General features: G+C 37.1%; 1 protein-coding gene across 7 annotated transcripts in view; it reads right to left on the bottom strand.

Moving 5' to 3' along the window:
* Positions 1 to 25,140, bottom strand: part of GRIK2 (glutamate ionotropic receptor kainate type subunit 2) — a 588,905-nt gene that overhangs the window by 215,518 nt on the left and 348,247 nt on the right. For all 7 annotated transcript variants that reach the window (XM_036890423.2, XM_036890420.2, XM_036890419.2 and 4 more), the window contains 2 exons: positions 4,701 to 4,844; positions 1,952 to 2,059 (listed from right to left, as the gene is read on the bottom strand). In XM_036890423.2, coding sequence (XP_036746318.1) covers positions 1,952 to 2,059; positions 4,701 to 4,844 — 252 coding nt within the window. The remainder of the gene's footprint in view (positions 1 to 1,951; positions 2,060 to 4,700; positions 4,845 to 25,140) is intronic.

Raw genomic sequence — 25,140 nt, 5'->3', positions numbered from 1 at the left:
ATTAAAAGAAAATTCAATCATGGAGTAGGATTAAGTGCTTTTATTATTGCATGATAGTTTCTTAGAAGAAATTCGTTAAGTCTAAGTGTTGTTTTCCCCAAAACAGCCTCTCGATAGCTCATCGTGCAATGAAAATGCACCATTTTCATGCTCTGTCAACTACTCAATTTAGACCTATTTCCAAATGTTATTGCTCTAAACAGAATTCTTTTGAAGTTATATTCTAAGAACCTTCTGAATGCTTCTTAACATCTTACTATCTTTAAAGTCATGTGTTTTGTTCCATCTGAAGCTGGTCTTTCCTAAGCACATAGCTAAGCTTTCAGAGGACTAGGTAAGTAAAGTTAAGCCATTTCCAATGGTAAGTCATGTTCTAGTTACCTATTCTAAAAAAACTACAGAAACTAAAATCCCTTATTCTACTGTCAATTATGAAGATATTTTATGTTCCTTCATGTTAATTTTTCTTGACCCTTATTATTTTTGCTGTTCCTCCCTCTCCTTCCAAGTGACTTCAATAAATCCTTTAGCAGACTGAATATACAAATATACAGTGGTCTGACCTCATACAGAATCTCGAGCGCAAACACCCTGCAACGCCAAACCAGAACCTCTGCAGCCATCTCCCCAGACTGGGCAAGATTTGTTCAATAACCCTCAGCTTCCTCACGTTTCGTCACCTTTCCAATTCAGGATCAACCAGAGTAACTCAAATATCTTCCAAACTAACCGGCCAGGATGCCCCACTTCTCGTTAGCCCGTCCCCAGGTTCCTCAGGCCAACCATCTCCAGTCAGAGCCCTCCTGAGACTTCCCCTTTTTCCCACTAGACCTGCCTGCCTTTGACTCTCTGCCAAATGCAAATGATGGTGGGGGCTCCCTTGGGATAGCAAACTTGAATGATGACTCCCATTTGTTCTCATTAGAGTGGTCTTGTACTTCCACAACATACACTTAAATGAAGGGAAAAAAGGGAACATTTATATATAGAATAATTATTTTCATTCTTTTAAGTTACATGGCATGTTACACTGGAGTGTTAGTAGGTATTCATTTAGATGGTACTATGCAGGGGACCAGATATGCCATTGGTACAATGTGCATCCTTGCACGCTCGGTGACATTATTACAAATGTTTGCTTTCTCTCTGGAATTATTTGAATAAGCATTCAAAATGCTCCTCTCTCTCAGGCCAGAAGACCCTTTCTGACTCCATTTCCTTCTTTCATTTCTATCCACGGACAATGCTCCATGTTCAATTCTAAGATGAAATATAAGGAACCTTACTATCTTTAAAGCAATATGACCACAAATATAATTTCTCTCAACTTATCACAGTATATTTTTAATCTCAATTTTCAATGAATCAGAAAAAAATATCTGAATGCATGTATTACAGATATAAGCAAACTTATACTAAAATATTCTTAAAGGAAGCACATACCCAAATTCTATAAGCCTTGCCTATCCTGTACTTCAATCCCTGGAAATAGAATTAAATAAGATAGATCCAGCGTAATAGATTCATGTTCATATCTAATTAGCCTTGTGTACAATAATTCAGACACTTCCTTTGAATATGACCCAGCAATGGAAACATGTTTCTGTATTTCATTTTCTGCTCCAAGTAGGAAAGTCTATATGAGCAGATACATAAATATTTTCTAATCACTATATTAAACCTTAAGGCTAATTAAAATTATAGGCATTTCAAAGTATCAGAAAAACTTGATGGGAAACTAAAATTTTAAGTTGGCTTTAGACACCCTTTATCCTTGACTAATTGTCAGCTGGTTACATCTAACATAATGAACTGAAGATGTATTTTTCAGAGTTATTCAATAAAGTTAAATGTCAATGAAAGATGACTACAAGAGGGACTATATCCTTATTTCTCCATTAGGATATGTTTTATTCAATACTAAAAAAAATAAGATGACTACCACCAGTACCTTTTCCAGACCTTCCTCCTTGAGGCTGATTACATCCAAGTCAAAATCTGTTCGTAAACCATTGGTTTTGTTGAAAGTTATTCTGCCTGTGAGACCTTCCCAATGTGCCTATTACAAAAAGAAAAAAGGGTAAATAAGTAAAGGAAGAAGAGAAGAGAAAATATTTTTTCACAAAGTATAGAAAACATGATTTTCTTCTCATAAATTTACATTGATAAAGATTTTTAAAGCATTTTTTATTCTCTTCTGAACTTTTTGAGGGATTAAAAAAAAAGAAGTTATGATAGTATCAGTACAAAATTTCTTGTAAATTTTTCATTTTAAATAGTTCATTTTCCAGATATGATTTTTTATGAGAAATTTGAAGATTACATTTTAAATAGCAAACTTCTTTTAGCAAAACAAGAAGAATTCAGTCACTTTTTTATGATATATAAGATAGTGAATATATCCCTGGAGATTACAAATAGAACTACTGTTACAAAATACCACTCCTAAATTCATACTAATATGAAAATAGACCTATTTTATTGCAATGAAAGCAACTGAAGTTAGGAAAACCTATGTTATAAAACTTCAATTATGCACTTTCATTTTAGAGTAATTAAAACTTATTACTTTATTTCCCTTTAAGTGAGATTTGGAGAAATGTATCAACACTACTTCACACCAAGCTATACTACCTATCGAAGAAGCTCTCCATGTAGAAGGAAGTGAGAATATGTATAATAATCTTGTTATATAGTGGGTTCCTCCTGCAAAGGTGAGCAAATATCTGGCCTTATTATTATTTTTTTTGAAACACAAAATGTTTTCTCATTCTGCTATCTAGACAAAAATTAGATGCTTTCTATTATTTATCACTTGGAAATAGCATGGAAAATAGTTATATGAAAAATTTAAGTAATGTAACGTATACTTGGAACTGTAATGTTTGAAAGAATATACACCAAGCTCAAAAAAAGTAAAAGTCAGTACACAATAGGTAACATTCCAATTAGGACCACAATAGATATCATTATTACTACATTTCTCAGGCTCCATGTATTTCTTGAGAATTTATATACCCTAGAAAATATTCTAAAGAATATTCTAAAATATTTTTGGCTAGAAGATTATATGCAAAAGAGAAAAATATTATAATACATATCTACATGCATATTTTAACATCATCACTGAGTTTAAACCTGTTAACATTACTTTTCAACACAACTTCTTCCAAAGAAAATAATTCAGGTGTTTAATAAAAATGCATATTAGTATTAAAATTGACCATGTGATCAAGAAGTGCAGGAGCAGAACTGTAGAATAGCAAAATATGTGTGGGACACAGAGCAAAGACATCAGGTGAAACTACAATCAATAAAATTAAATCGCAGATTCAATTCTGAACTTCCTAGCAATCAAAGCAATGAAGGATAATATGATCTAGACACAATACACAGGGTTTATAATTTAAGACATACCGACTGCCCAGTACTAGCTTTTCCTAGTACTGAGACCTGAGAAATGTCTCCTGTCCGTCCCCGTAAGAGCAGCCCTGTGTGATGCAGTGGACAAGGTGCTCATTAACACTCTACCATAAATATAATAGCGAGTTTCATACAGTTGTTTCTAACAAGACCACTGGGCATACACCTCCAGGTTCAAGTGCTGCATTCAGAAAGCAGTTCTTCAACTAACCAAAGCCGTGTACTATGTTTGCAGCTCTCTTATGCTCAATTTCAAACCGGAAATAAATGTAGAATGTGGAGCAATAAATTAACTGCATATTCGTCAGGGAGAATCATTTCACCTATCTGAGAGTTGGTGGGAATTAGGCAAGGAAAAGTGAAAGTACTCTTTGCCAAGGACTAGGAGACTCTTAATAATGAACCTATTTGCACTTTTATATTCATGATGAATACTTTGTCATATGATAAACCGATGATTTCTTGTAAGCCACTAATGAAATACCTTATATGGAAAAACACCTGTGATTTTTCATAGCAAAGATTAAACTTTCATATAAATACTCCTATTCTAACCAAATGAGAAGTATCCTAAGCTGACAAAGGAATTTTCTTCATGACAGGAAGAAGAATATGTGTATACGTGTGTATGGACTTTAAGAATTTTCCCTTTTTTTCCTTACTATGGACATGCTTTTTCTATAACAGACATAACAGAAATGATATTTGGCTATAAGAATCGTGCACTATGCAATACAAAGTAAACTTTGCAGGTTTGTGAATCCATGTATCTGTTTTATGTTAACTGCTAATATAATTATAATTAAAATAACTAGACATTATATTTAAGAACCACAGATCTAAATAACGATTCTTTTAAGACTTACAAATTGGGTGTAATTTAGAGTAGTGTAAATGGTGTTCATGTTAAAAGCTCATTGCATATTTTGTTGCCTAAAATATAAACAAACATTCTTTAAACATATGTATGTCCACATAAATGAAAACTAACACATATAAAGATTCAGGATGGTAAAGATTAACAATGTCACAAATCATAGGTCACAAATTATCATCTGTTTACACAATCTTAGATATTTTGAAGGATATTCATTTATTTATTATGTACTTTCCTCCTTTTGTTCCATATTACTTATTAGTCCAAATGTTAATTTTACTTATATGGGGTAAGTTTAATTTAAAAGATACAATTAAAAGACTTTTAGAAAAACTGCAGTCATCTCAATTCATTCACCTTCAGGACAAAGAAACCAGGCAGTGTGTTTCTCCTGACATACCTCTTTAATCAGGCTCATAAAGCGGGTCCCGAAGCGCCACGGTTTGTGTCGGTTACACTGTAAGGAGCTGACTGTCATCTGGGGAAACTGTTGGACGCCCACAGACACCACGTGCACCGCGTCGTACATTAGGGCAGCATCGGTCTTAAAGCCGAGAGAGAAGGGAACATGGGGTCAATACAACGGGTGAAACCTATGGGAGGTGGCTTGGGAGGGAGGCGAAGAGAGGGGAGAGAGAAATACACACCCAGTTTTTCTCTGTGTGAGGGAGAAAACAGTATCTCCACATTCTCTGATTCTCTTAAGTAAGATACTGTGATCATATTACCACATCCAGCTCCATTATGGCATCTGACCTATGCTCCCTTTCCGGAAGCGATAACCCAGTTCATATTGTCCTGTTTCTGTTGAAGTAGGAAATGTGTGAAATCCATGATTTCATCTTTCGTCACTCCTTCTGTCTCTAAAGAGGAATGATACTTTATCTCACTACACACACACACACGCACACACGCACGCGCACACACACACACGCACACACGCACACACGCATGATGAATGCAAACTGGGGACATTTCGAGTGGTTACATAAATTGCTTATTGTATATAAATGTAGGTAAGTAAACAATTTCCTTGTAAAGGAAGAAAAAAAGAGACTTGAAAGGAGATTCACCTGAAAAAAGCTTAGAGACATAAAACCTGATCTTTTCTTCAGTTCAGTTTTTCCAAAGTTTCAATTTCAGAAATGATGCTATAGTTTTGACTCCCAACACACATATTAATCCCTTTTCAAGAAACTAGGCTTCATCTCCTGTACTGTTTCTTTAACCAAGATTTCCATATGAATAAAATTCATTTTGGCTTCTCAAGTAAAACAAATATGAATTTTCTACTGTGTTTGCACCTGCTCAAATGGCTGACCACTTTAGAGGTTGATGATAAAAAACAAAATGTTTGTAAGTCCCAGCAAACCAGAGACGCGGTGACTGTCAAGTCCTGTGTTAAATGGACCTTCACACTGTGTTTGATGGATCGATGCCAGGCTCACTACCTACAGAACAGGGCCACCCTGACAGTGCTGGTAGCAATGAACTTCGGGCCATCTGCCTGGCATGCTTCGGAATAAAAGCATATATTTCCTCTTCTCATTCACACAATTAGTGAGCTGTGAAATGAATTCCAAAATGAATAGGAACCCTGTAGATTATAGTGTTCGCCACAATACAATGCAAAATGAGTACACACAGTAGCTTTCATGAAAATGGATCCTGGGAGCTTTACACCACATAAAATGGAAGACCACTAAAAAGCACAAAGCAATGGCAGAACATAATAATAATGCCATTTTATAGTTCATAAATCTTTGGGGAATATCGCTCAGATTCATAACCCTCATTTTGAAAATGCCAGCTAACTTCTTTCACATACGCTGCTGGCTGCATAGCGAAAGCTGGAATAGGGGAGTTGACACAGGCAGACATCATGAGCTTGAGCACTAGACTGATAACTGTCTTTGGCCTGACATAACGCTCAGAGGAAATAGTCCATATCCCACAAGGGCAGTCATAAAAGTAGTTACCAAAACATGAAAGATACATTTGATTTCAAAATAAAGTGAATTTTTAAACAAACATCACTGTTAACAAAGGTATAGAGAAAAGAACACTTTCAGACAAACTAGAGGGAAGATAAAGGGCGAATTTGCCATGTGCACCACAAGGGACCTTAAAAACTTCCTTGTGTTTTTTAACCTAGTAATTCCTCTTTCTAGAATTTGCCCTGAGAAAACCAGAGATAAGAACAAAGACTATCTATATTATTTATTTTTTTAAATTTTGAAAAGAGTGGAAATTTACTGAATGTTCAAAATAAGGAAACAAAGTCACAATGATATTTTATATAACAGTTTAAAGTCATGTTTTGAAAAATAATTTGATGGGAAATTGCATGTGATATGATGCTAAGTGTACAAATAGATATATAGAACTGTATTTCCAGCATAAATCATTATATACATCTTTATGGGGACTTACTAAGTATTTTTAACTTACTTAATTCTCTCAGTAGTTTAGTAACATTATTGTTCCCATTTTACAAATGACTAAACCAAGTTTGAAAGAAGTAGCTAACCAAAGTCACACAGTTAAAATGTGGGAGGCCCAGATTCAAACAGCGTCTTTGCTCATAACTATTATTTTCAACCACCATACTGCATGTTATATAAACAACAACAATAAAAAAAATCAAAGGGAAAAAAATACGCTATTTTTTTTTCCTTTTCTTTATCTTCTACAGTTTTTAAGATGGAAGTTTACTGCACACCGCTGCAATTATCCCCAGAATGGAAATTTTGATCTATTTCCACAAAATATCTAAAAGAACACAAACCTATGATATTCACATCCTACCATGATTTATTGACTTATATGACAATCCTAGAATAGTAACCTTATCTAAAATGGCAACGCTAGGAAAGAATTTTGCTTAATTAAGAGTTTGAAAAATTGTTTTCGGTACATGGTTGCAGCTTCAAGATTAAAGAACACACTAGTTGATAATAAAACAATTTGAGCACTATGATTTTAAATGTAATTATAAGAGGAAGATAATATTTATTAAATTGTTGGGTTAATACTAGAGAAAAAACTGCCAATTGTTAAGAAGTTGTTTATCAAATTACTTCTTGAATTCCCAATTTAAATTATGTTGATTTATGATAAAGCAATAGAACTTCTGAAACTACTCTTTTAGACTAGTTGTTTTATGTGATCATATGGAGTTATTTTCCATTTACACTTGACAGTTTTCCATTTACTTCTACTGTCTTATTTGCAAAACTGTACATATGCAAATTCTTCTACCTTTGAAAATTTGTGAGGAAAGTCGTGTTTCAAAAAATATTTTTCATTATTTTCACAAGAATGCATATGCTTGAAAATTTTTCTTATATTAGTAATATTATTAGTTAACATTTATTCTGTATTTTCTATATATGAGGCTTTCTTCTATGATAATTTCCTTTAATTTTCATTATCATCATCCAGTTGGAAGCCCACTGAGTTTTTATCAAATAGGAAATTGAGGCAGAAAACAGTTAAGTAACTGGCTTAAGAGCCTAGAATGTAGAGGTGGACTTAAACAGCATTTAAGTCCAGTCTATCTAAGCAGGGTCCACATTTTCTCTAGTTTTTTGCTCAGTGCTCTACATTTAATAAAGCAAAATAGGTTAAATGATTTTGAAGTTACAAAATATAAGAAACGTCAATAAATATCCGAATGCATTAATTTTTAATTTTTTTTTTTGATGAGCAATAAATATTCACATAGATGAAAATGTACTGTAAAGTTAGGAAAGATATCGATTGTGGAGAATTTATAAATACAAATGCACACAAAAGAAACATCAATGTATGGGTTCGGGTCAATAACAGGAAGCTAATAATAGTAATCAGGAACAATTTCATAAAAGAAGTAGATTTCCTTTATACAGGTGCTATTTGGGAGATTTTCAAAAGGCAAAGGTCCTAAAGTATCTTTCAAGATCAGAATTCAGGGGCCTCTCTTACTCCCAACTCTAAAATGTATAGGTTGATTGAGCTGCACTTGTCTTCCACCTTCTCATATTGACTTTATAATCCCTGCCTTGACCTCTCCATAGAAAATAGGAGGAAAGAATGGAGGGGTGGAAGAGAAGAGGAAAAATAAGAGAGATGCACAATCCATTGCTTTGTCATCATTTTCATAACATTGTTATTGCTATCAAGTTACACTGCATGTTTATTCTAGGCCACACAACTGCACAAATTTCTTTACATGCACTATCTTTTAATTCTCGCAAAGACCATACGTTTTAAGGGATATTACTATTATCATTTTAGAGAGGAGAAAAGTGGAGTTTTTCAAAGTTCAAGTAATTCTCTCAAGGCCTGAAGAAACAGGACTCAAAAAACAAGACTCAGGCAAAATTTAGCTCTTAGAACTATCATGCCAGTTACCCCAACAAGACTCAGTAGCAAGGCTTAGAAGCCAGACCGAGGGAAGGCCTCATTCTTGGAACCACCATCCAGACTTTCAGGACTTACTACCTCTCCTCAGCCATAGTCCCACGGAAACCGTGAAAGGCAATGCAGGGGAAAGTGAGGGCAGCAGTCTCCTATTTTTTGAGGTCCTACTGAATACCAGACAATGATGTCCCCAGGTCCCACAGAGGGTATGTCTCTAAGCTGAGATTCAAATAAAAGTTAATTTGGCTCCCAAGCCAATTTCTTTTCTGCTCTTACATCATAGACACCTCTAAAGAAAGCTTCAGAGCTCAACTTAACTTTAATGGACGAATTAAATGACAATGGGGTATGTATACAGTTGGCTATTAAAATCCACCAGGCAGTTAGATAAAGTCATAGTCATTCAAATCATAAACTACAAAGACAAAGCAAAACAGAGGAGAGGAAAAGAAAAAAAAAAAATCAATGAAGACAAAACAATCTATCCTATTTTCTCTCTTTCAGGCATACTTACTCATTTATATATAAATAGCTCACACTTACTGGAAAGCTGCTTTTCACCCTGGGAATGCAGCCCAGAAGGAAATGCTGACTAGATGGACGCAGACAGAGCTCAGACCTCCACACTTCACTGCTTGATCAAGCGTGTATCAATAGCCCATAGGAGTCCCCTTGAGAGCCTGCCTTGGACTAGACTGGAGTTGGAACTTAATTATTCTTTCCCAGATAAGTTAGTGAACCCACAAAGAATGTCTGTCAGTCAAAAACTTGTTTTGCAAACCTTTAAAATTGTGCAATAGGTGGACCTTGGGAAGATGGCGGCGTGAGTAGAGCAGTGGAAATCTCCTCCCAAAACAACAAATATCTATGAAAATATAACAAAGACAACCCTTCCTAGAATAAAGACCAGAGGACACAGGACAATATCCAGACCACATCCGCACCTGAGAGAACCCAGGGCCTCGTGAAGGGGGTAAGATACAAGCCCCGGCCCCGCGGGAGCCAAGCGCCCCTCCCCCCAGCTCCCGGCGGGAGAAGAGCAGGCAGAGCGGGAGGGAGACGGAGCCCAGGGCTGCCGAACACCCAGCCCCAGCCATCCGGGCCAGAGCGCAGACACAGTGCGTGCGCAGGGGGCCCTGGATGCTAGGGAAACAGGGCAGCAAGAACAGTGAGTGGGCACTGGAGGCCGGGCACCGGAGGACATAAGAAAAGCGCGCGACCATTTTATTTTTATTTTTTATTTTTTTTGCTTTTTTGCTGTTTTGTTTTGGCGAGCGCTTTTTGGAAGTCTTAAAGGGACAGGGACCCCAATACTAGGGAAACAGGGCAGCAAGACCGGTGAGCAGAGGACTGGGGCTGGCACCAGAGAATAAAGAAAAACGAGCGACCACCTTTTTTTTTTAATTAAAAAAAAATTTTTTTTTTTTTTTTAATTAAAAAATTTTTTCTTTTTTTTTATTTGGTGGTCATTGTTTTGTTTTGGCGGGTGCTTTTTGGAAGTCTTAAAGGGGCAGGGCGGGTCACTTAATCCAGAGGTAGGGAATCCGGGATCTCTGGGCACCCTAACCCCTGGGCTGCAGGGAGCAGGGAGGCCCCTTACGGAGATAAATAGCCTCCCAGCAGCTCCTGCTCCAACGCGACTCCACCACTTTGGAGCAGCTGCCCGAGCCAGGCCACGCCCACAGCAACAGCGGAGATTAACTCCATAGCAGCCGGGCAGGAAGCAGAAGCCCTGTCTGCGCGCAGCTGCGCAGCACAAGCCACTAGAGGCCGCTGTTCTCCCAGGAGAGGAGGGCCACAAACCAACAAGAAAGGAAGTCCTTCCAGCCGTCACTCGTCCCAGCTCTGCAGACTATTCCTATCACCATGAAAAGGCAAAGCTACAGGCAGACAAAGATCACAGAGACAACACCAGAGAAGGAGACAGACCTAACCAGTCTTCCTGAAAAAGAATTCAAAATAAGAATCATAAACATGCTGACAGAGATGCAGAGAAATACGCAAGAGAAATGGGATGAAGTCCGGAGGGAGATCACAGATGCCAGAAAGGAGATCGCAGAAATGAAACAAACTCTGGAAGGGTTTATAAGCAGAATGGATAGGATGCAAGAGGCGATTGATGGAATTGAAACCAGAGAACAGGAACGTTCTGACATAGAGAGAAGTCTAGTATGTGGTCATAGAGTAGCTGACATAGAGAGAGACAAAAGGATCTCCAGGAATGAAACAATATTAAGAGAACTGTGTGACCAATCCAAAAGGAACAATATCCGTATTATAGGGGTCCCAGAAGAAGAAGAGAGAGGAAAAGAGATGGAAAGTATCTTAGAAGAAATAATTGCTGAAAACTTCCCCAAACTGGGGGAGGAAATAATCGAACAGACCACGGAAATACACAGAACCCCCAACAGAAAGGATCCAAGAAAGACAACACCAAGACACATAATGATTAAAATGGCAAAGATCAAGGACAAGGAAAGAGTTTTAAAGGCAGCTAGAGAGAAAAAGGTCACCTATAAAGGGAAACCCATCAGTCTAACATCAGATTTCTCAACAGAAACCCTACAGGCCAGAAGAGAATGGCATGATATATTTAATACAATGAAACAGAAGGGCCTTGAACCAAGGATACTGTATCCAGCACGACTATCATTCAAATATGACAGTAGGATTAAACAATTCCCAGACAAACAAGAGCTGAGGGAATTTGCTTCCCACAAACCACCTCTACAGAACATCTTACAGGGACTGCTCTAGATGGGAGCACTCCTAGAAAGAGCACAGCACAAAACACCCAACATATGAAGAATCGAGGAGGAGGAACAAGAAGGGAGAGAAGAAAAGAATCTCCAGACAATGTATATAACAGCTCAATAAGCGAGCTAAGTTAGGCAGTAAGATACTAAAGAGGCTAACCTTGAACCTTTGGTAACCACGAATTTAAAGCCTGCAATGGCAATAAATACATATCTTTCAGTAGTCACCCTAAATGTAAATGGACTGAATGCACTAATCAAAAGACACAGAGTAATAGAATGGATAAAAAAGCAAGACCCATCTATATGCTTCTTACGAGAAACTCACCTCAAACCCAAGACATGCACAGAATAATAGTCAAGGGATGGAAAAACATATTTTAGGCAAACAACAGTGAGAAGAAAGCAGGGGTTGCAGTACTAATATCAGACAAAATAGACTTCAAAACAAAAAAAGTAACAAGAGATAAAGAAGGACACTACATAATGATAAAGGGCTCAGTCAAACAAGAGGATATAACCATTCTAAATATATATGCACCCAACACAGGAGCACCAGCATATGTGAAACAAATACTAACAGAACTAAAGAGGGATATAGACTGCAATGCATTCATTCTAGGAGACTTCAACACACCACTCACCCCAAAGGATAGATCCACTGGGCAGAAAATAAGTAAGGAAACGGAAGCACTGAACACCACAGTAGAGCAGATGGACCTAATAGACATCTATAGAACTCTACATCCAAAAGCAGTGGGATATACATTCTTCTCAAGTGCACATGGAACATTCTCCAGAATAGACCACATACTAGCCAACAAAAAGAGCCTCAGAAAATTCCAAAAGATTGAAATCCTACCAACCAACTTTTCAGACCACAAAGGCATAAAACTAGAAATAAACTGTACAAAGAAAGCAAAAAGGCTCACAAACACATGGAGGCTTAACAACACGCTCCTAAATAATCAATGGATCAATGACCAAATCAAAATGGAGATCGAGCAATATATGGAAATAAATGACAACAACAACACTAAGCCCCAACTTCTGTGGGACACAGCAAAAGCAGTCTTAAGAGGAAAGTATATAGCAATCCAAGCATATTTAAAAAAGGAAGAGCAATCCCAAATGAATGGTCTAATGTCACAATTATCGAAATTGGAGAAAGAAGAACAGATGAGGCCTAAGGTCAGCAGAAGGAGGGACATAATAAAGATCAGAGAAGAAATAAATAAAATTGAGAAGAATAAAACAATAGCAAAAATCAATGAAACCAAGAGCTGGTTCTTTGAGAAAATAAACAAAATAGATAAGCCTGTAGCCAGACTTATTAAGAAGAAAAGAGAGTCAACACAAATCAACAGTATCAGAAACGAGAAAGGAAAAATCACGACGGACCCCACGGAAATGCAAAGAATTATTGGAGAATACTATGAAAACCTATATGCTAACAAGCTGGGAAACCTAGGAGAAATGGACAACTTCCTAGAAAAATACAACCTTCCAAGATTGACCCAGGAAGAAACAGAAAATCTAAACAGACCAATTACCAGCAACGAAATTGAAGCGGTAATCAAAAAACTACCAAAGAACAAAACCCCCGGGCCAAATGGATTTACCTCGGAATTTAATCAGACATACAGGGAAGACATAATACTCATTCTCCTTAAAGTTTTCCAAAAAATAGAGGAGGAGGGGATACTCCCAAACTCATTCTATGAAGCTAACATCACCCTAATACCAAAACCAGGCAAAGACCCCACCAAAAAAGAAAACTACAACCAATATCCCTGATGAACGTAGATGCAAAAATACTCAACAAAATATTAGCAAACCGAATTCAAAAATACATCAAAAGGATCATACACCATGACCAAGTGGGATACATCCCAGGGATGCAAGGATGGTACAACATTCGAAAGTCCATCAACATCATCCACCACATCAACAAAAAGAAAGACAAAAACCACATGATCATCTCCATAGATGCTGAAAAAGCATTTGACAAAGTTCAACATCCATTCATGTTAAAAACTCTCAGCAAAATGGGAATAGAGGGCAAGTACCTCAACATAATAAAGGCCATCTATGATAAACCCACAGCCAACATTATATTGAACAGCGAGAAGCTGAAAGCATTTCCTCTGAGATTGGGAACTAGGCAGGGATGCCCACTCTCTCCACTGTTATTTAACATAGTACTGGAGGTCCTAGCCATGGCATTCAGACAAAACAAAGAAATACAAGGAATCCAGATTGGTAAAGAAGAAGTTAAACTGTCACTACTTGCAGATGACATGATACTGTAAATAAAAAACCCTAAAGACTCCACCCCAAAACTACTAGAACTGATATCGGAATACAGCAAAGTTGCAGGATACAAAATCAACACACAGAAATCTGTGGCTTTCCTATATACTAACAATGAACCAACAGAAAGAGAAATCAGGAAAACAACTCCATTCACAATTGCATCAAAAAAAATAAAATACCTAGGAATAAACCTAACCAAAGAAGTGAAAGACTTATACTCTGAAAACTACAAGTCACTCTTAAGAGAAATTAAAGGGGACACTAACAGATGGAAACTCATCCCATGCTCGTGGCTAGGAAGAATTAATATCGTCAAAATGGCCATCCTGCCCAAAGCAATATACAGATTTGATGCAATCCCTATGAAACTACCAGCAACATTCTTCAATGAACTGGAACAAATAATTCAAAAATTCATATGGAAACACCAAATACCCCGAATAGCCAAAGCAATCCTGAGAAAGAAGAATAAAGTAGGGGGGATCTCACTCCCCAACTTCAAGCTCTACTATAAAGCCATAGTAATCAAGACAATTTGGTACTGGCACAAGAGCAGAGCCACAGACCAATGGAACAGACTAGAGAATCCAGACATTAACCCAGACATATATGGTCAATTAATATTTGATAAAGGAGCCATGGACATACAATGGCGAAATGACAGTCTCTTCAACAGGTGGTGCTGGCAAAACTGGACAGCTACATGTAGGAGAATGAAACTGGACCACTGTCTAACCCCATATACAAAAGTAAACTCAAAATGGATCAAAGACCTGAATGTAAGCCATGAAACCATTAAACTCTTGGAAGAAAACATAGGCAAAAACCTCTTAGACATAAACATGAGTGACCTCTCCTTGAACATATCTCCCCGGGCAAGGAAAACAACAGCAAAAATGAGTAAGTGGGACTATATTAAGCTGAAAAGCTTCTGTACAGCAAAAGACACCATCAATAGAACAAAAAGGATCCCTACAGTATGGGAGAATATATTTGAAAATGACACATCCGATAAAGGCTTGACGTCGAGAATATATAAAGAGCTCACACGCCTCAACAAACAAAAAACAAATAACCCAATTAAAAAATGGGCAGAGGAACTGAACAGACAGTTCTCCAAAAAAGAAATACAGATGGCCAACAGACACATGAAAAGATGCTCCACATCGCTAATTATCAGAGAAATGCAAATTAAAACTACAATGAGGTATCACCTCACACCAGTAAGGATGGCTACCATACAAAAGACAAACAACAACAAATGTTGGCGAGGCTGTGGAGAAAGGGGAACCCTCCTACACTGCTGGTGGGAATGTAAGTTAGTTCAACCATTGTGGAAAGCAGTATGGAGGTACATCAAAATGCTCAAAACAGACTTACCATTTGACCCAGGAATTGCACTCCTAGGAATTTACCCTAAGAATGCAGCAATCAAGTTTGAGAAAGACAGATGCACCCCTATGTTTATCGCAGCACTATTTACAATAGCCAAGAATTGGAAGCAACCTAAATGTCTATCGATAGATGAATAGATAAAGAAGGTGTGGTACATATACACAAAGGAATACTACTCAGCCATAAAAAAAGGGCAAATCCAATCATTTGCAGCAACATGTATGGAGCTGGAGGGTATTATGCTCAGTGAAACAAGCCAAGCGGAGAAAGAGAAATACCAAATGATTTCACTTATCTGTGGAATATAAGAACAAAGGAAAAACTGAAGGAACAAAACAGCACCAGAATCACAGAACTCAAGAATGGACTAACAGGTACCAAAGGGAAAGGGACTGGGGAGGATGGGTGGGTAGGGAGGGATAAGGGGTGGGGAGAAGTATGGGGGTATTAAGATTAACATGCATGGGGGGTAGGAGAAAAGGGAGGGCTGTACAACACAGAGAAGGCAAGTAGTAATTCTACAACATTTTGCTATGCTGATGGACAGTGACTGTAAAGGGGTTTATAGGGGAGACCTGGTATAGGGGAGAGCCTATTAAACATAATATTCGTCATGTAAGTGTAGATTAGTGATACCAAAAATAAAACAAAACAAAAAAAAAAAGGGCAGTTCCTGTGTGGTAATCTCCAATGAGTTCTACACAAGGGTATAAAGGGCATATAAAAGTGTAGGCAAAGGGTCTGTTTGCGTTTATACAGAAAATCAAAGCCTAATTGGGCTACCCCGAAAATGAACATAATATACAATATGAAAGAGAACTTCCAACATCAGCACTCTCTGGAAGACTCATGCCAGAAGATGATCATCAAAAAACCCCAACACAGATCCACGCACTGCTACAGCTGTAGATGCACTCATCCCACCAGCTCCTGGACTTGCCATGGGAATGAGGAAGGAGATATCTAAGCTGGCCTGTGCATACAGTAAAACAACAAATTTGACTGGATCTATACTGTTGGAACTCAACCAAGAATTAGGAGAAGTGCAAATCGTAGTGCTCCAAAATCTTACAACTACAGACTATTTACTGTTAAAAGAACATAAGGGATGTGAACATTCCCCAGGAATGGGTTGTTTTAATTTGTCTGATTTCTCTCAGACTGTTCAAGTTCAGTTGGACAATATCCACCATATCATAGATTAGTTTTCACAAGTGCCTAAGGGGCCTAACTGGTTTTCTTGGTTTCACTGGAGATGGCTGGTAATTGCAGATATGCTTTGCTTATGTAACTATACTCCTATTATGTTAATGTGTGTGCGCAATTTAAGTAGTAGCTTAAAACCTATACATGCTGAAGTTACTCTACAAGAAGATATGTCAAAGAAATAATCAATCTTCCCATGTTTTCTTCTGCCTGCTACTTCTATAGCTTTTCTTCTTCCTTCCTAATTACAACCCTTCTTCCTTCCTAATTACAACCCTTAAATAGAATTCATGCCTCATATCAAATTTACCGAGTATCATAATTCTTCCAAGTGGTAAAGATACCTCAAGACAAATGCTGGGCATAGAAGCTACAGGGCATAAATATGCAAAGAAATAAAAAGCTAACCATTTCAAACAATAAGGCTTCTCTCTCACTTACCAACTTTACATTTCCCTGTATGGCCCCGGAAGATGACTGGTTAGCCAGAGACGGGTAAGATTCCTCAAGGGAGGAACAACCTAAGACAGGCACAGTCGCAGGGGGGTCATCAGGTGAGAAACTGGGGATCAACAGAGGTGAGGCTTAGAACCTCACCCCCCCCGTTCTGAGAGAAATCTTCTGCATCCGTGGATGTTTTATTGCCCTTGTCTAGCTTGGATTAACACATAGTCTACAGGCACACACCTGATCATCTGCATTTGCTCTCTTACAACACTAAACTATGTTTTCTACCTTTATCTTGTATCTACCTACCACTTCAGCATTTTATTAAAAATAATAATAATAAAGAGAGAAATGTGGTATCCACATATAAATCAAGTATGAAAATCAAATGAGTATTCATATTTGAACTGACTGTTTATAGTTCATAATGCATGAGCAAAACCGTAAAGTTTCTGTGATGACTGCCCTTGTACTGTTCACCATGTAACTTATTCACTATGTAAGAATTTGTTCTCCATGTAAGAACTTGTTTGTTATGCCTCAGAAGATTGGAGACTGATGAAAATTAGGCTTGGGGTGGATTAGTGATTGTGCATTGAGCATTGACTCCCCTATACAGAATTTTATTGTCGTTAACAACCATTTGATCAATAAATATGAGAGATGCCCTCACAAAAAAAAAAAAAAAAAAAAAAAAGAGGACAGACTTACAATGGTAAAATAAATAAGTAACCGGGATGTAATGTATAGCATAAGGAATATAGTCAAGATATTGTAACAGCTTGGTAGGGTGATAGCTGGAACCTAGAATTATGTATATAAATGTTTTATCACTGTGTTGTACACTTGAAACTAATGTAATGTAATACTGTGTGTCAACTACCCTTCAATAAAAAATAATTATCTAAAAAAAAAAAATTGTGCAATATAATCCTATCCATTTCAATGAAATGGATTTCTATAGTGATCTTCTAAATGGGTGGCCTGGAAAGATCATGAGAAGTACCTTTTCATACATTTTAAATAAGCATTAACCATCCTACTAGCTTATTGCTGAGTTTATCTTATACCTCGTCTAATTACTTGTAGGCGTAGAGTGTGGAATGCAGATGCAGGTGGAAAGTGACAGGTGCTGCTTTTTATGGTTGAGCTATTGCCACAGAAAATGCTGTAGTCACCCAAGGCTATTTCATCTGTCTCAAGTGACCCCATGTCTGATGAGCACACATTTTAAAATAATTGAAGAATCAGGGATACTGGGTGCCCTCAAAAGTTTCAAATGATAAAAATTACCATTGTTTAGTATTTTTTATTTTGTTTGTATGATTAAAACACTTCCCAAACTATAAAAGCAGGAATAAGAATGGATGCTGTGAATAGTTAAAATATTTCTGTGTACTTAGATTTAATTTCCAGAAGAATCTGGTACCAGGGAGTCATTAGCAAGTATGTCCCTGTTGAGTGCCTATGTTATTTCTGGTTCTGACCACTGCAATCATCATCATTAAACATCTCCTTGGTAAAGTTCTGGGATATATGGTCTAGGAGTTACAAAAAATTTAAAACATAGCTTTTATTTGCAAGAAGCATGAATTAAACAGAAATGAACAATTCTCAACTATATAAAACATAGAAGGGAACACTGGTTCATAAAATCTCATACACTAAAGACTTCTCTTAGCAAAGAGCTTTCTGTAGAATTTATTTTTCTTTCTAATGAGGAGACAATCTTTCGGACCAGTCTGTTCCCCAGGTAGTGTGGCTTTTGTGAACCCCAACTGAGTTTGGACTGCGGGAACTTGGAACATGGTCTTTTCCAACTTATTTTCAATACTAATGCAAACAGAATTACGTTTGTGACAATGTCATTCTGCTTAAGAGCATTTTGCATATTTGGGCTCTTGGCCTACGCTCCAAACACATCCGATGTTGTATGTAACGATTTACCTGTAAACGTAATCATGCTACAGACTCATGTGATATATGTTCATATCTTGATTTAGCGATGGTTTCATGGGTATATACATTAAGTAAAAAAATGTATCAAATTGTACATTTTGATGAGCTTCCCAAAATGGGAAGTTTACAGTTTGTCAATTTTACTCCAGCACAGCTATTTTAAATTAAAGAGTGACTGTGCAGTTTTCAGGGAAGATGGTTCATAGATTTCATTTTATTGTAGAAGAATCCTCCCAAAATAAGCACCACTGATCTGAATCTTCTTTCTTCCTTGCACATTCAAGTTTTAATAAAACGGTTCATGCTCCCTCCCCTCTCATCTTCCTTTCTAGACCACACGCATCTTTTGGATAATAACTGAATGCCTACCTTTGTCGTACCCCACACAGTACTCTGTACATCGTCTTACCATAGTAAGCGTATAAAAGCATTTTTCAATAAATTGATGAATTCAACCAAAAAGTTCATTTAAGCTGTAATAGAAATAGGTATGAGGGAGCTCTGAATAACAATCACATTTGCCACCTAGCTAGGATGGATTATGTCCCAGAGGCACACTGAACCAAATCTGCCAGCAGCTCAGCCCTGGGAGGAATGGGAGCGCAGCCTCTGTCCCTTTTCTAAATGAATTTATAGTAACAGTTCCATGAACACATTTATCTTTCCATTAAATAAGTGCAGGCAGGTCCCCTTTGAGATCTGAATGCTGGCTGGCAGGTGGCAGATCCATTCTGGAACTCCTAGGTCTCGGATTTTGCTCATTTCTGAATTCCCACCTCAAGTATAGTGCATAACACAACGAGCAGCATGGACTAATAAATGGAATTTAGGTTTATGAATTCTGGCTCTCTCCCTGACTTGATCTTTTACTTAAAACAATCAAAAACAATTTTTAAATCCCCTTAGCCTTGTTTGCTTATTTTACAATTGGAAAAAAAACAAAACAAAAACCCAAAACAGAAATGATGATCTGCCCTTTATTTTCCTTGTTGGAAAATCACTTTCAAAAACCAGACAGTTCCAAGAGAAAAGCAATAATACTGATTCTTCAATTAGATGACGCGGATCTTGAGGGTGGCAGGGAAAGGGGTGGATTCTGACCCCTGGCGCGCCCTTGCACGGTCAGCAGAAGCGCAGACGGGATGGGGAATCACGCATCCCTCTGAGCAAGGGTGAGGGTCACACGTGGAAGGCAGGCTGGTGTTCATTCCCTGGGCTGGCACCCTGCACCCGGCAGTCTGCCCAGCACACAGCAGGTGTGCAGCGGCGCTAAATGAACTGAGGGACCGATGAAGAAATGCCCGCAGTCCTAGTCGGGAGCCAATTGTCAGAGACAATTCTCCCAGTTACGCTGCAGCCGCCATTATGCTTCCTCTGTGGCCGGCTCTTCGTGCTACGCTGAAACGGAGTCCCTTACCAGCAGCTGCGCGGACTGCCCAGACGGCATGAGAGAATAACATCAGAGCAGTTGGCACAATCCCTGGCCCACGGTGCATAGGCAGGTGTTGGACGATGATGACAACAATAAACAGAAGAGCGGTCATCTCTTCAAGATGGATACTATCCAAAACAAGGAACCGGTTTAGAAAGTATAATGTTTCAACCCTTGTGCACCCACTGTTAGCCTAAATGAGGGAACAGGCCTCATGCTGTTCAAGAAAGCAGATCAAGTTTTGGAAAGCAAAGGGAGAGCAGGAAGGCAAGGATCATACAACAACACGATCCCGAGGAATGGGGTGTGGACACAAGGCCACAATTCAGAGCTCAAAAAAAAAAAAAAGAGGAAAGATTACTGAATATACACGTGTTACCTGACAAGTTTGGAAGTTTAGAATTTAAGAATAAATATAAGTGGTAAAATATTATAGTCTCTTGCACTTGTTACTAAAAGAAAGGCTGCTGTTGGTAATTATACACCAGCAGTGTGAATTATACAAATCTGCTTTGTAGGTTTTCACTCTTCAGTATCTTCATTTCTAAGAAAAGAAGTTGGAACCAGGTGGCTTTTAAGGTGTCTGTTGTTTACATTCAAGGTCCTAGAAAACTTACATTCCATTCTGATTTTATTTTGGCCTTTTTATAAATCAAAGCCTTAATTATTTACCTATCATCTCCCCACAATTCCTTATGCTTCGTAATGCTTGCTTAATAAACTTTTGTATTAAAATTTCATACAAATTAATAAACAAGGGAAATTAAAAATCACTTTTCTTTAACCACTGTCTCTGTCCCATACTCTCCGTAACTCCTGCCTGGACCAATACAATCTGCTAATATTTGTATTTTCTTTGTTGTTTTTACTTCACTGTTCAATGTTTTGCCCATGTTAAAACCCTCCATGGCCCCCCTGATATTCTACGGAGAAAACCAAAATCCTTTCTTTCCTATCCAAAGTCACTCACTAATACCCCAAGATTCTGTCTCCCTTTGCCCCCCTCTTACACAATAGAATATGAATATACGTACATTTCATGTTTTGTAACTAACTATAGAAACTCTTCTACTAGGAATTAGTTGAATAAAAGGAGATTTCAGGAACTACATGATGAAAGAAAGACCTTTAAAAGGAAAATGGATTTTTGTAGCTACCTGTACGGTGTTCAGTACCCATGAGGGTTAAAAGGGGTAAGCGCTCGAAGGAAGATGAAGAGGAGTAGAAGGGTGGAGAAGAGAATGCGTTCACCTTCACAGTCAAATTGATGAGTTAGGAAGAAAACTCACGTTCAGCAATGCTCTGAAGATCAAATGAAGGAGACAGTACTGGATGTAGTGTAGTTGATACTCAGCAAAGAAATGGCTTAGGCTGCGATTAATGCCATGAGTAATTAATAGCTCCATTTGTTGGGTGTTCCTGAGAGTCTGTGGCTTTTAATAAATACCTATGTCTCTTCAAACCTATGCTCTATGGCTTAAGCAAAAAGCTACCTAAAAATAGTGACAGTTAATTAATGTTTTGAATGACTAATAAAATACAGTCTAAAATGTGGTCAATGTTAATTTGGACATAAGAGTTTTCATTGACCCTTTATGTTTATATTGCACAGTTTTGGGCTTTCAATCTTGCAAGAACTCCTGCTGAATGTCATTTTCTTTAACAACTCTCAAAAAGATAATTTTACAAACAACATTATTTCCCTGTAAGCTTTTAGAGCTTTATAGGGTATGAAATTCAATCCATGGAGTTTTAACACTGCAATTGTGAAAGCTTTAGGAGATGACTATTTTGCATTCTTTCCAAAATTATGTGTATTCACCATGAATATTTTCTATATAATTTTCTTTCTTTCTTACACATATCTTTAAAATGCACCATTTGCCAAGCAGAAAATTCCATTTGTTTTTATTGCCACACTTCCTAAATTCCTTTAAACTTTAATAGACAAATTCCAAGATGTTTAGATGTTCCTCAAATGCCAGGTATAGAAACTCGTCACTTTTCAAATATAAATGATTAAGGGGACAGCTGTGAAGCAGGTTAGAAAATGCCAACAGGTTTTCAATTAAAAGTTTCATTTAACTAACGTAATTATTCTAACCTAATTAAATTTTTCCCACTAAGATCAGTCCATTGAGATATCTCATTTTCCTTTAAAATGTTCCATGAGCTCTTACTAACGTCCAAGAACCACGCTGTATTGATGGGATTGTTAATGAACTCTCTAGCTACAGTGTACTGGCCTTAATAATTTAGGCCCTGTTAAATCTTGTCTGCTTTTTGCTACAACTGGAACTGCTATTGATCTAGAGAAGAGTCAATATCAAGGGGAAGTATTCTTTGCACTTCCAGATGCTCGCCAATACACCCAATTATCTTGATATTTGGAGCTCAAATTAGCTTCTTGCATTGAAACATTTTTATTCGTCAATATTGTTTTTATTTGTTTTTTTCAATATGATTAGTTAAAATTGATTTTTATGTTGTTAACAGGCTGATTAATCTAATTTGAAATCCAGGAGTATGTAAATAAAAAAATATACTAGAAATCTGGGTTCATAAATTCAAATATTCATGTAAAATCCCAACCAAATACCTGTAAATACTGAGAGCCTAAGAATTCATATATCATCTACCCACACCAAAATTTAATTAAGATCTATTTTAAGCATGATCTGATATATAAAGTAGATATTAATATAGACAAAAATAAAATATGTCGACAAATCATATTAACATTCGTTCTTAACTACTCTTGTATTCTCATTGTGTGTCTTGTTTTTTATATTATGCTTATTACTCTATAAAATATTGTAATAGTAACTTCTTAGAGGAATGTGAAAAATATTTTCAAAGAAAGCTAGTGGGACTTAGAGATTTCATTTTTGAATTTATTAGTCACTATGGGAAGGCATGTTATTTTTCATAGCTTCATTTTCCTCATCTTAAAATAAGTAGAATAGTAATCTATCTCACAGAGTTGTAAAGATCAAGTTATATAAATTTACAAAAATGTGAACTATAAAGTTTTAACTATATCCTAATTTATAGGGCAGAGTAACTGAAAATCTCAAGTATGCTAGCCATTGATAATATCAATTTAGATCCGGCAGAGGTTTTCATGGAAAAAAACAAAGATTGACTTGTGTACTCACATTTTAAAGTATACCTTAGATCCATAACTTGAAAACTTCTCATCTATTAACTACTTTAGTTGATATGATTATTCCCTGTTTCAAAAATACATTGATTTAACTAATTGCTGTTTTATTGCCCTGAGGAAATTCCTTTGTTTACTCATTCTTAGGTCTCTTGAATATTCCTTTTCCCATTTGAACATATACTTTCCCAATTGTCTTTATTCATTTGTCTCTAAATGATTTACAGTTTGATTCATTCATTCAATATTTTTAAATATTTTATTGTGTTACTGACATAAAATACAATTACGATCTTTTGCAATAAAACTGGAAAGTCAAAGATGATTTAGACCTTTAAGGTGTTCACAGTAGGTGAGTTAGCCAAAGAAGTAAACCAATATTCTTAAAGTAATGCCATATGCAGGGTAATACAGGGGTATCTAATCTTTTGTCTGGAGCAGTACCCATCTATTGATATATTAGAAAGTATTCACTGTTAAAAATATTTTTTCTATTAACATCCATAGCTTCAAAAGACAAAATGGGGTGGCAATGCTAAGAAAACAAAAGTTGGAAAGAATGGTGGGGTCAAGGGAAAAGGTCAAGTCAGAATTCTCACCAGTTCTTTTTAAGATTATACTTCAAATTCTGCAATTCTGAACATCTCCTTTCAGAGAAATGTGCCTGACCTTTTGTGGGACAAACATTAAAGGATTTCACTAAAGTTGAGTCTTTATATAGAACCCTTCATCTTAGAACTGATCTAGGCAGAAGACCCAGAGGACAGAACACGGAACCCAGAAGACCCGGGAACATGATTCTGATTAAGGCAGGTAACGTTGTTTTGATGGGATCTATTGTTTTGCCTCCTCAGCGCCTATTCCTCTCACAGCAGGACACGTTTCCCCTTGGCCTCATTCCCTGAACCTATCTCCTAGCTCCTATTGTCCCAGGCTAGCAACAGCCATGCCTTCAGGCCTGGCCAAGTAACACAAGCTCAGCTCATCAGTTAAATTCAGGCATTTTGATGAAGCCATTGGGAAAGAGGCACATTCTCCCCCCTGGAGCTCTGTACCACCGGGTATGAACCCCGGTGCCACTGTCTGAGAATGAAGGCAGCACAGACAGAAGAAGAGGTAAGAGACTAGGAGGAACCTATTTATGACTTTCTTTTTGCATCTGGATCCAACTGTGTTTGGAGGCAAATTATCCTGTATTGTACAAGCCAGAAGACCAAAATGCTTTTTTTTAGCTATTGACTAACTTTAAGGGAATTCGAGACAACTGGAATTGAAAGAGTTTTGGATAATGCAGTCCTAGGCTTTTGTTTTCTCTGAGCAAAGAGAGATCATTGCTTCTATCTCCTCAAACATTTGGGATATACATTTAAAAAAATTGAAAGATGTATGTAAAAGCATGCCATATATAATCATACATATGAAAATAATAGAGAATATAATAGATTTAATAAATTCACCAAATGTATAATTATTGTCTTCTAATTATTAAGACCCTTAGTTCTTGGTTGAAAATCATTCAACATAGTAGGAAAATCTTGATAACTCCTGAGATCTCTGCACAGTATTGTGAATTGGCAACACTTAGAAAAGCACAAAGTAGGGAAATTATAAGGTAACACAGAAGAATACACTATGCCTGCCAAAATACATAGATCAAAATTGTGTCTGAATCAACACTATCCTTCTTTCTGTGAACTATACAGGTTCAGGGACAATCAGAATGTGAACTGAAGCAAAAAAAACCTCTTTAATGGTACACTGC

This window comes from Manis pentadactyla, chromosome 12 (assembly GCF_030020395.1).
Source record: "Manis pentadactyla isolate mManPen7 chromosome 12, mManPen7.hap1, whole genome shotgun sequence".
NCBI classification, from domain to species: Eukaryota; Metazoa; Chordata; class Mammalia; order Pholidota; family Manidae; genus Manis; species Manis pentadactyla.
This window is presented reverse-complemented; position numbering and strand designations above follow the sequence as displayed.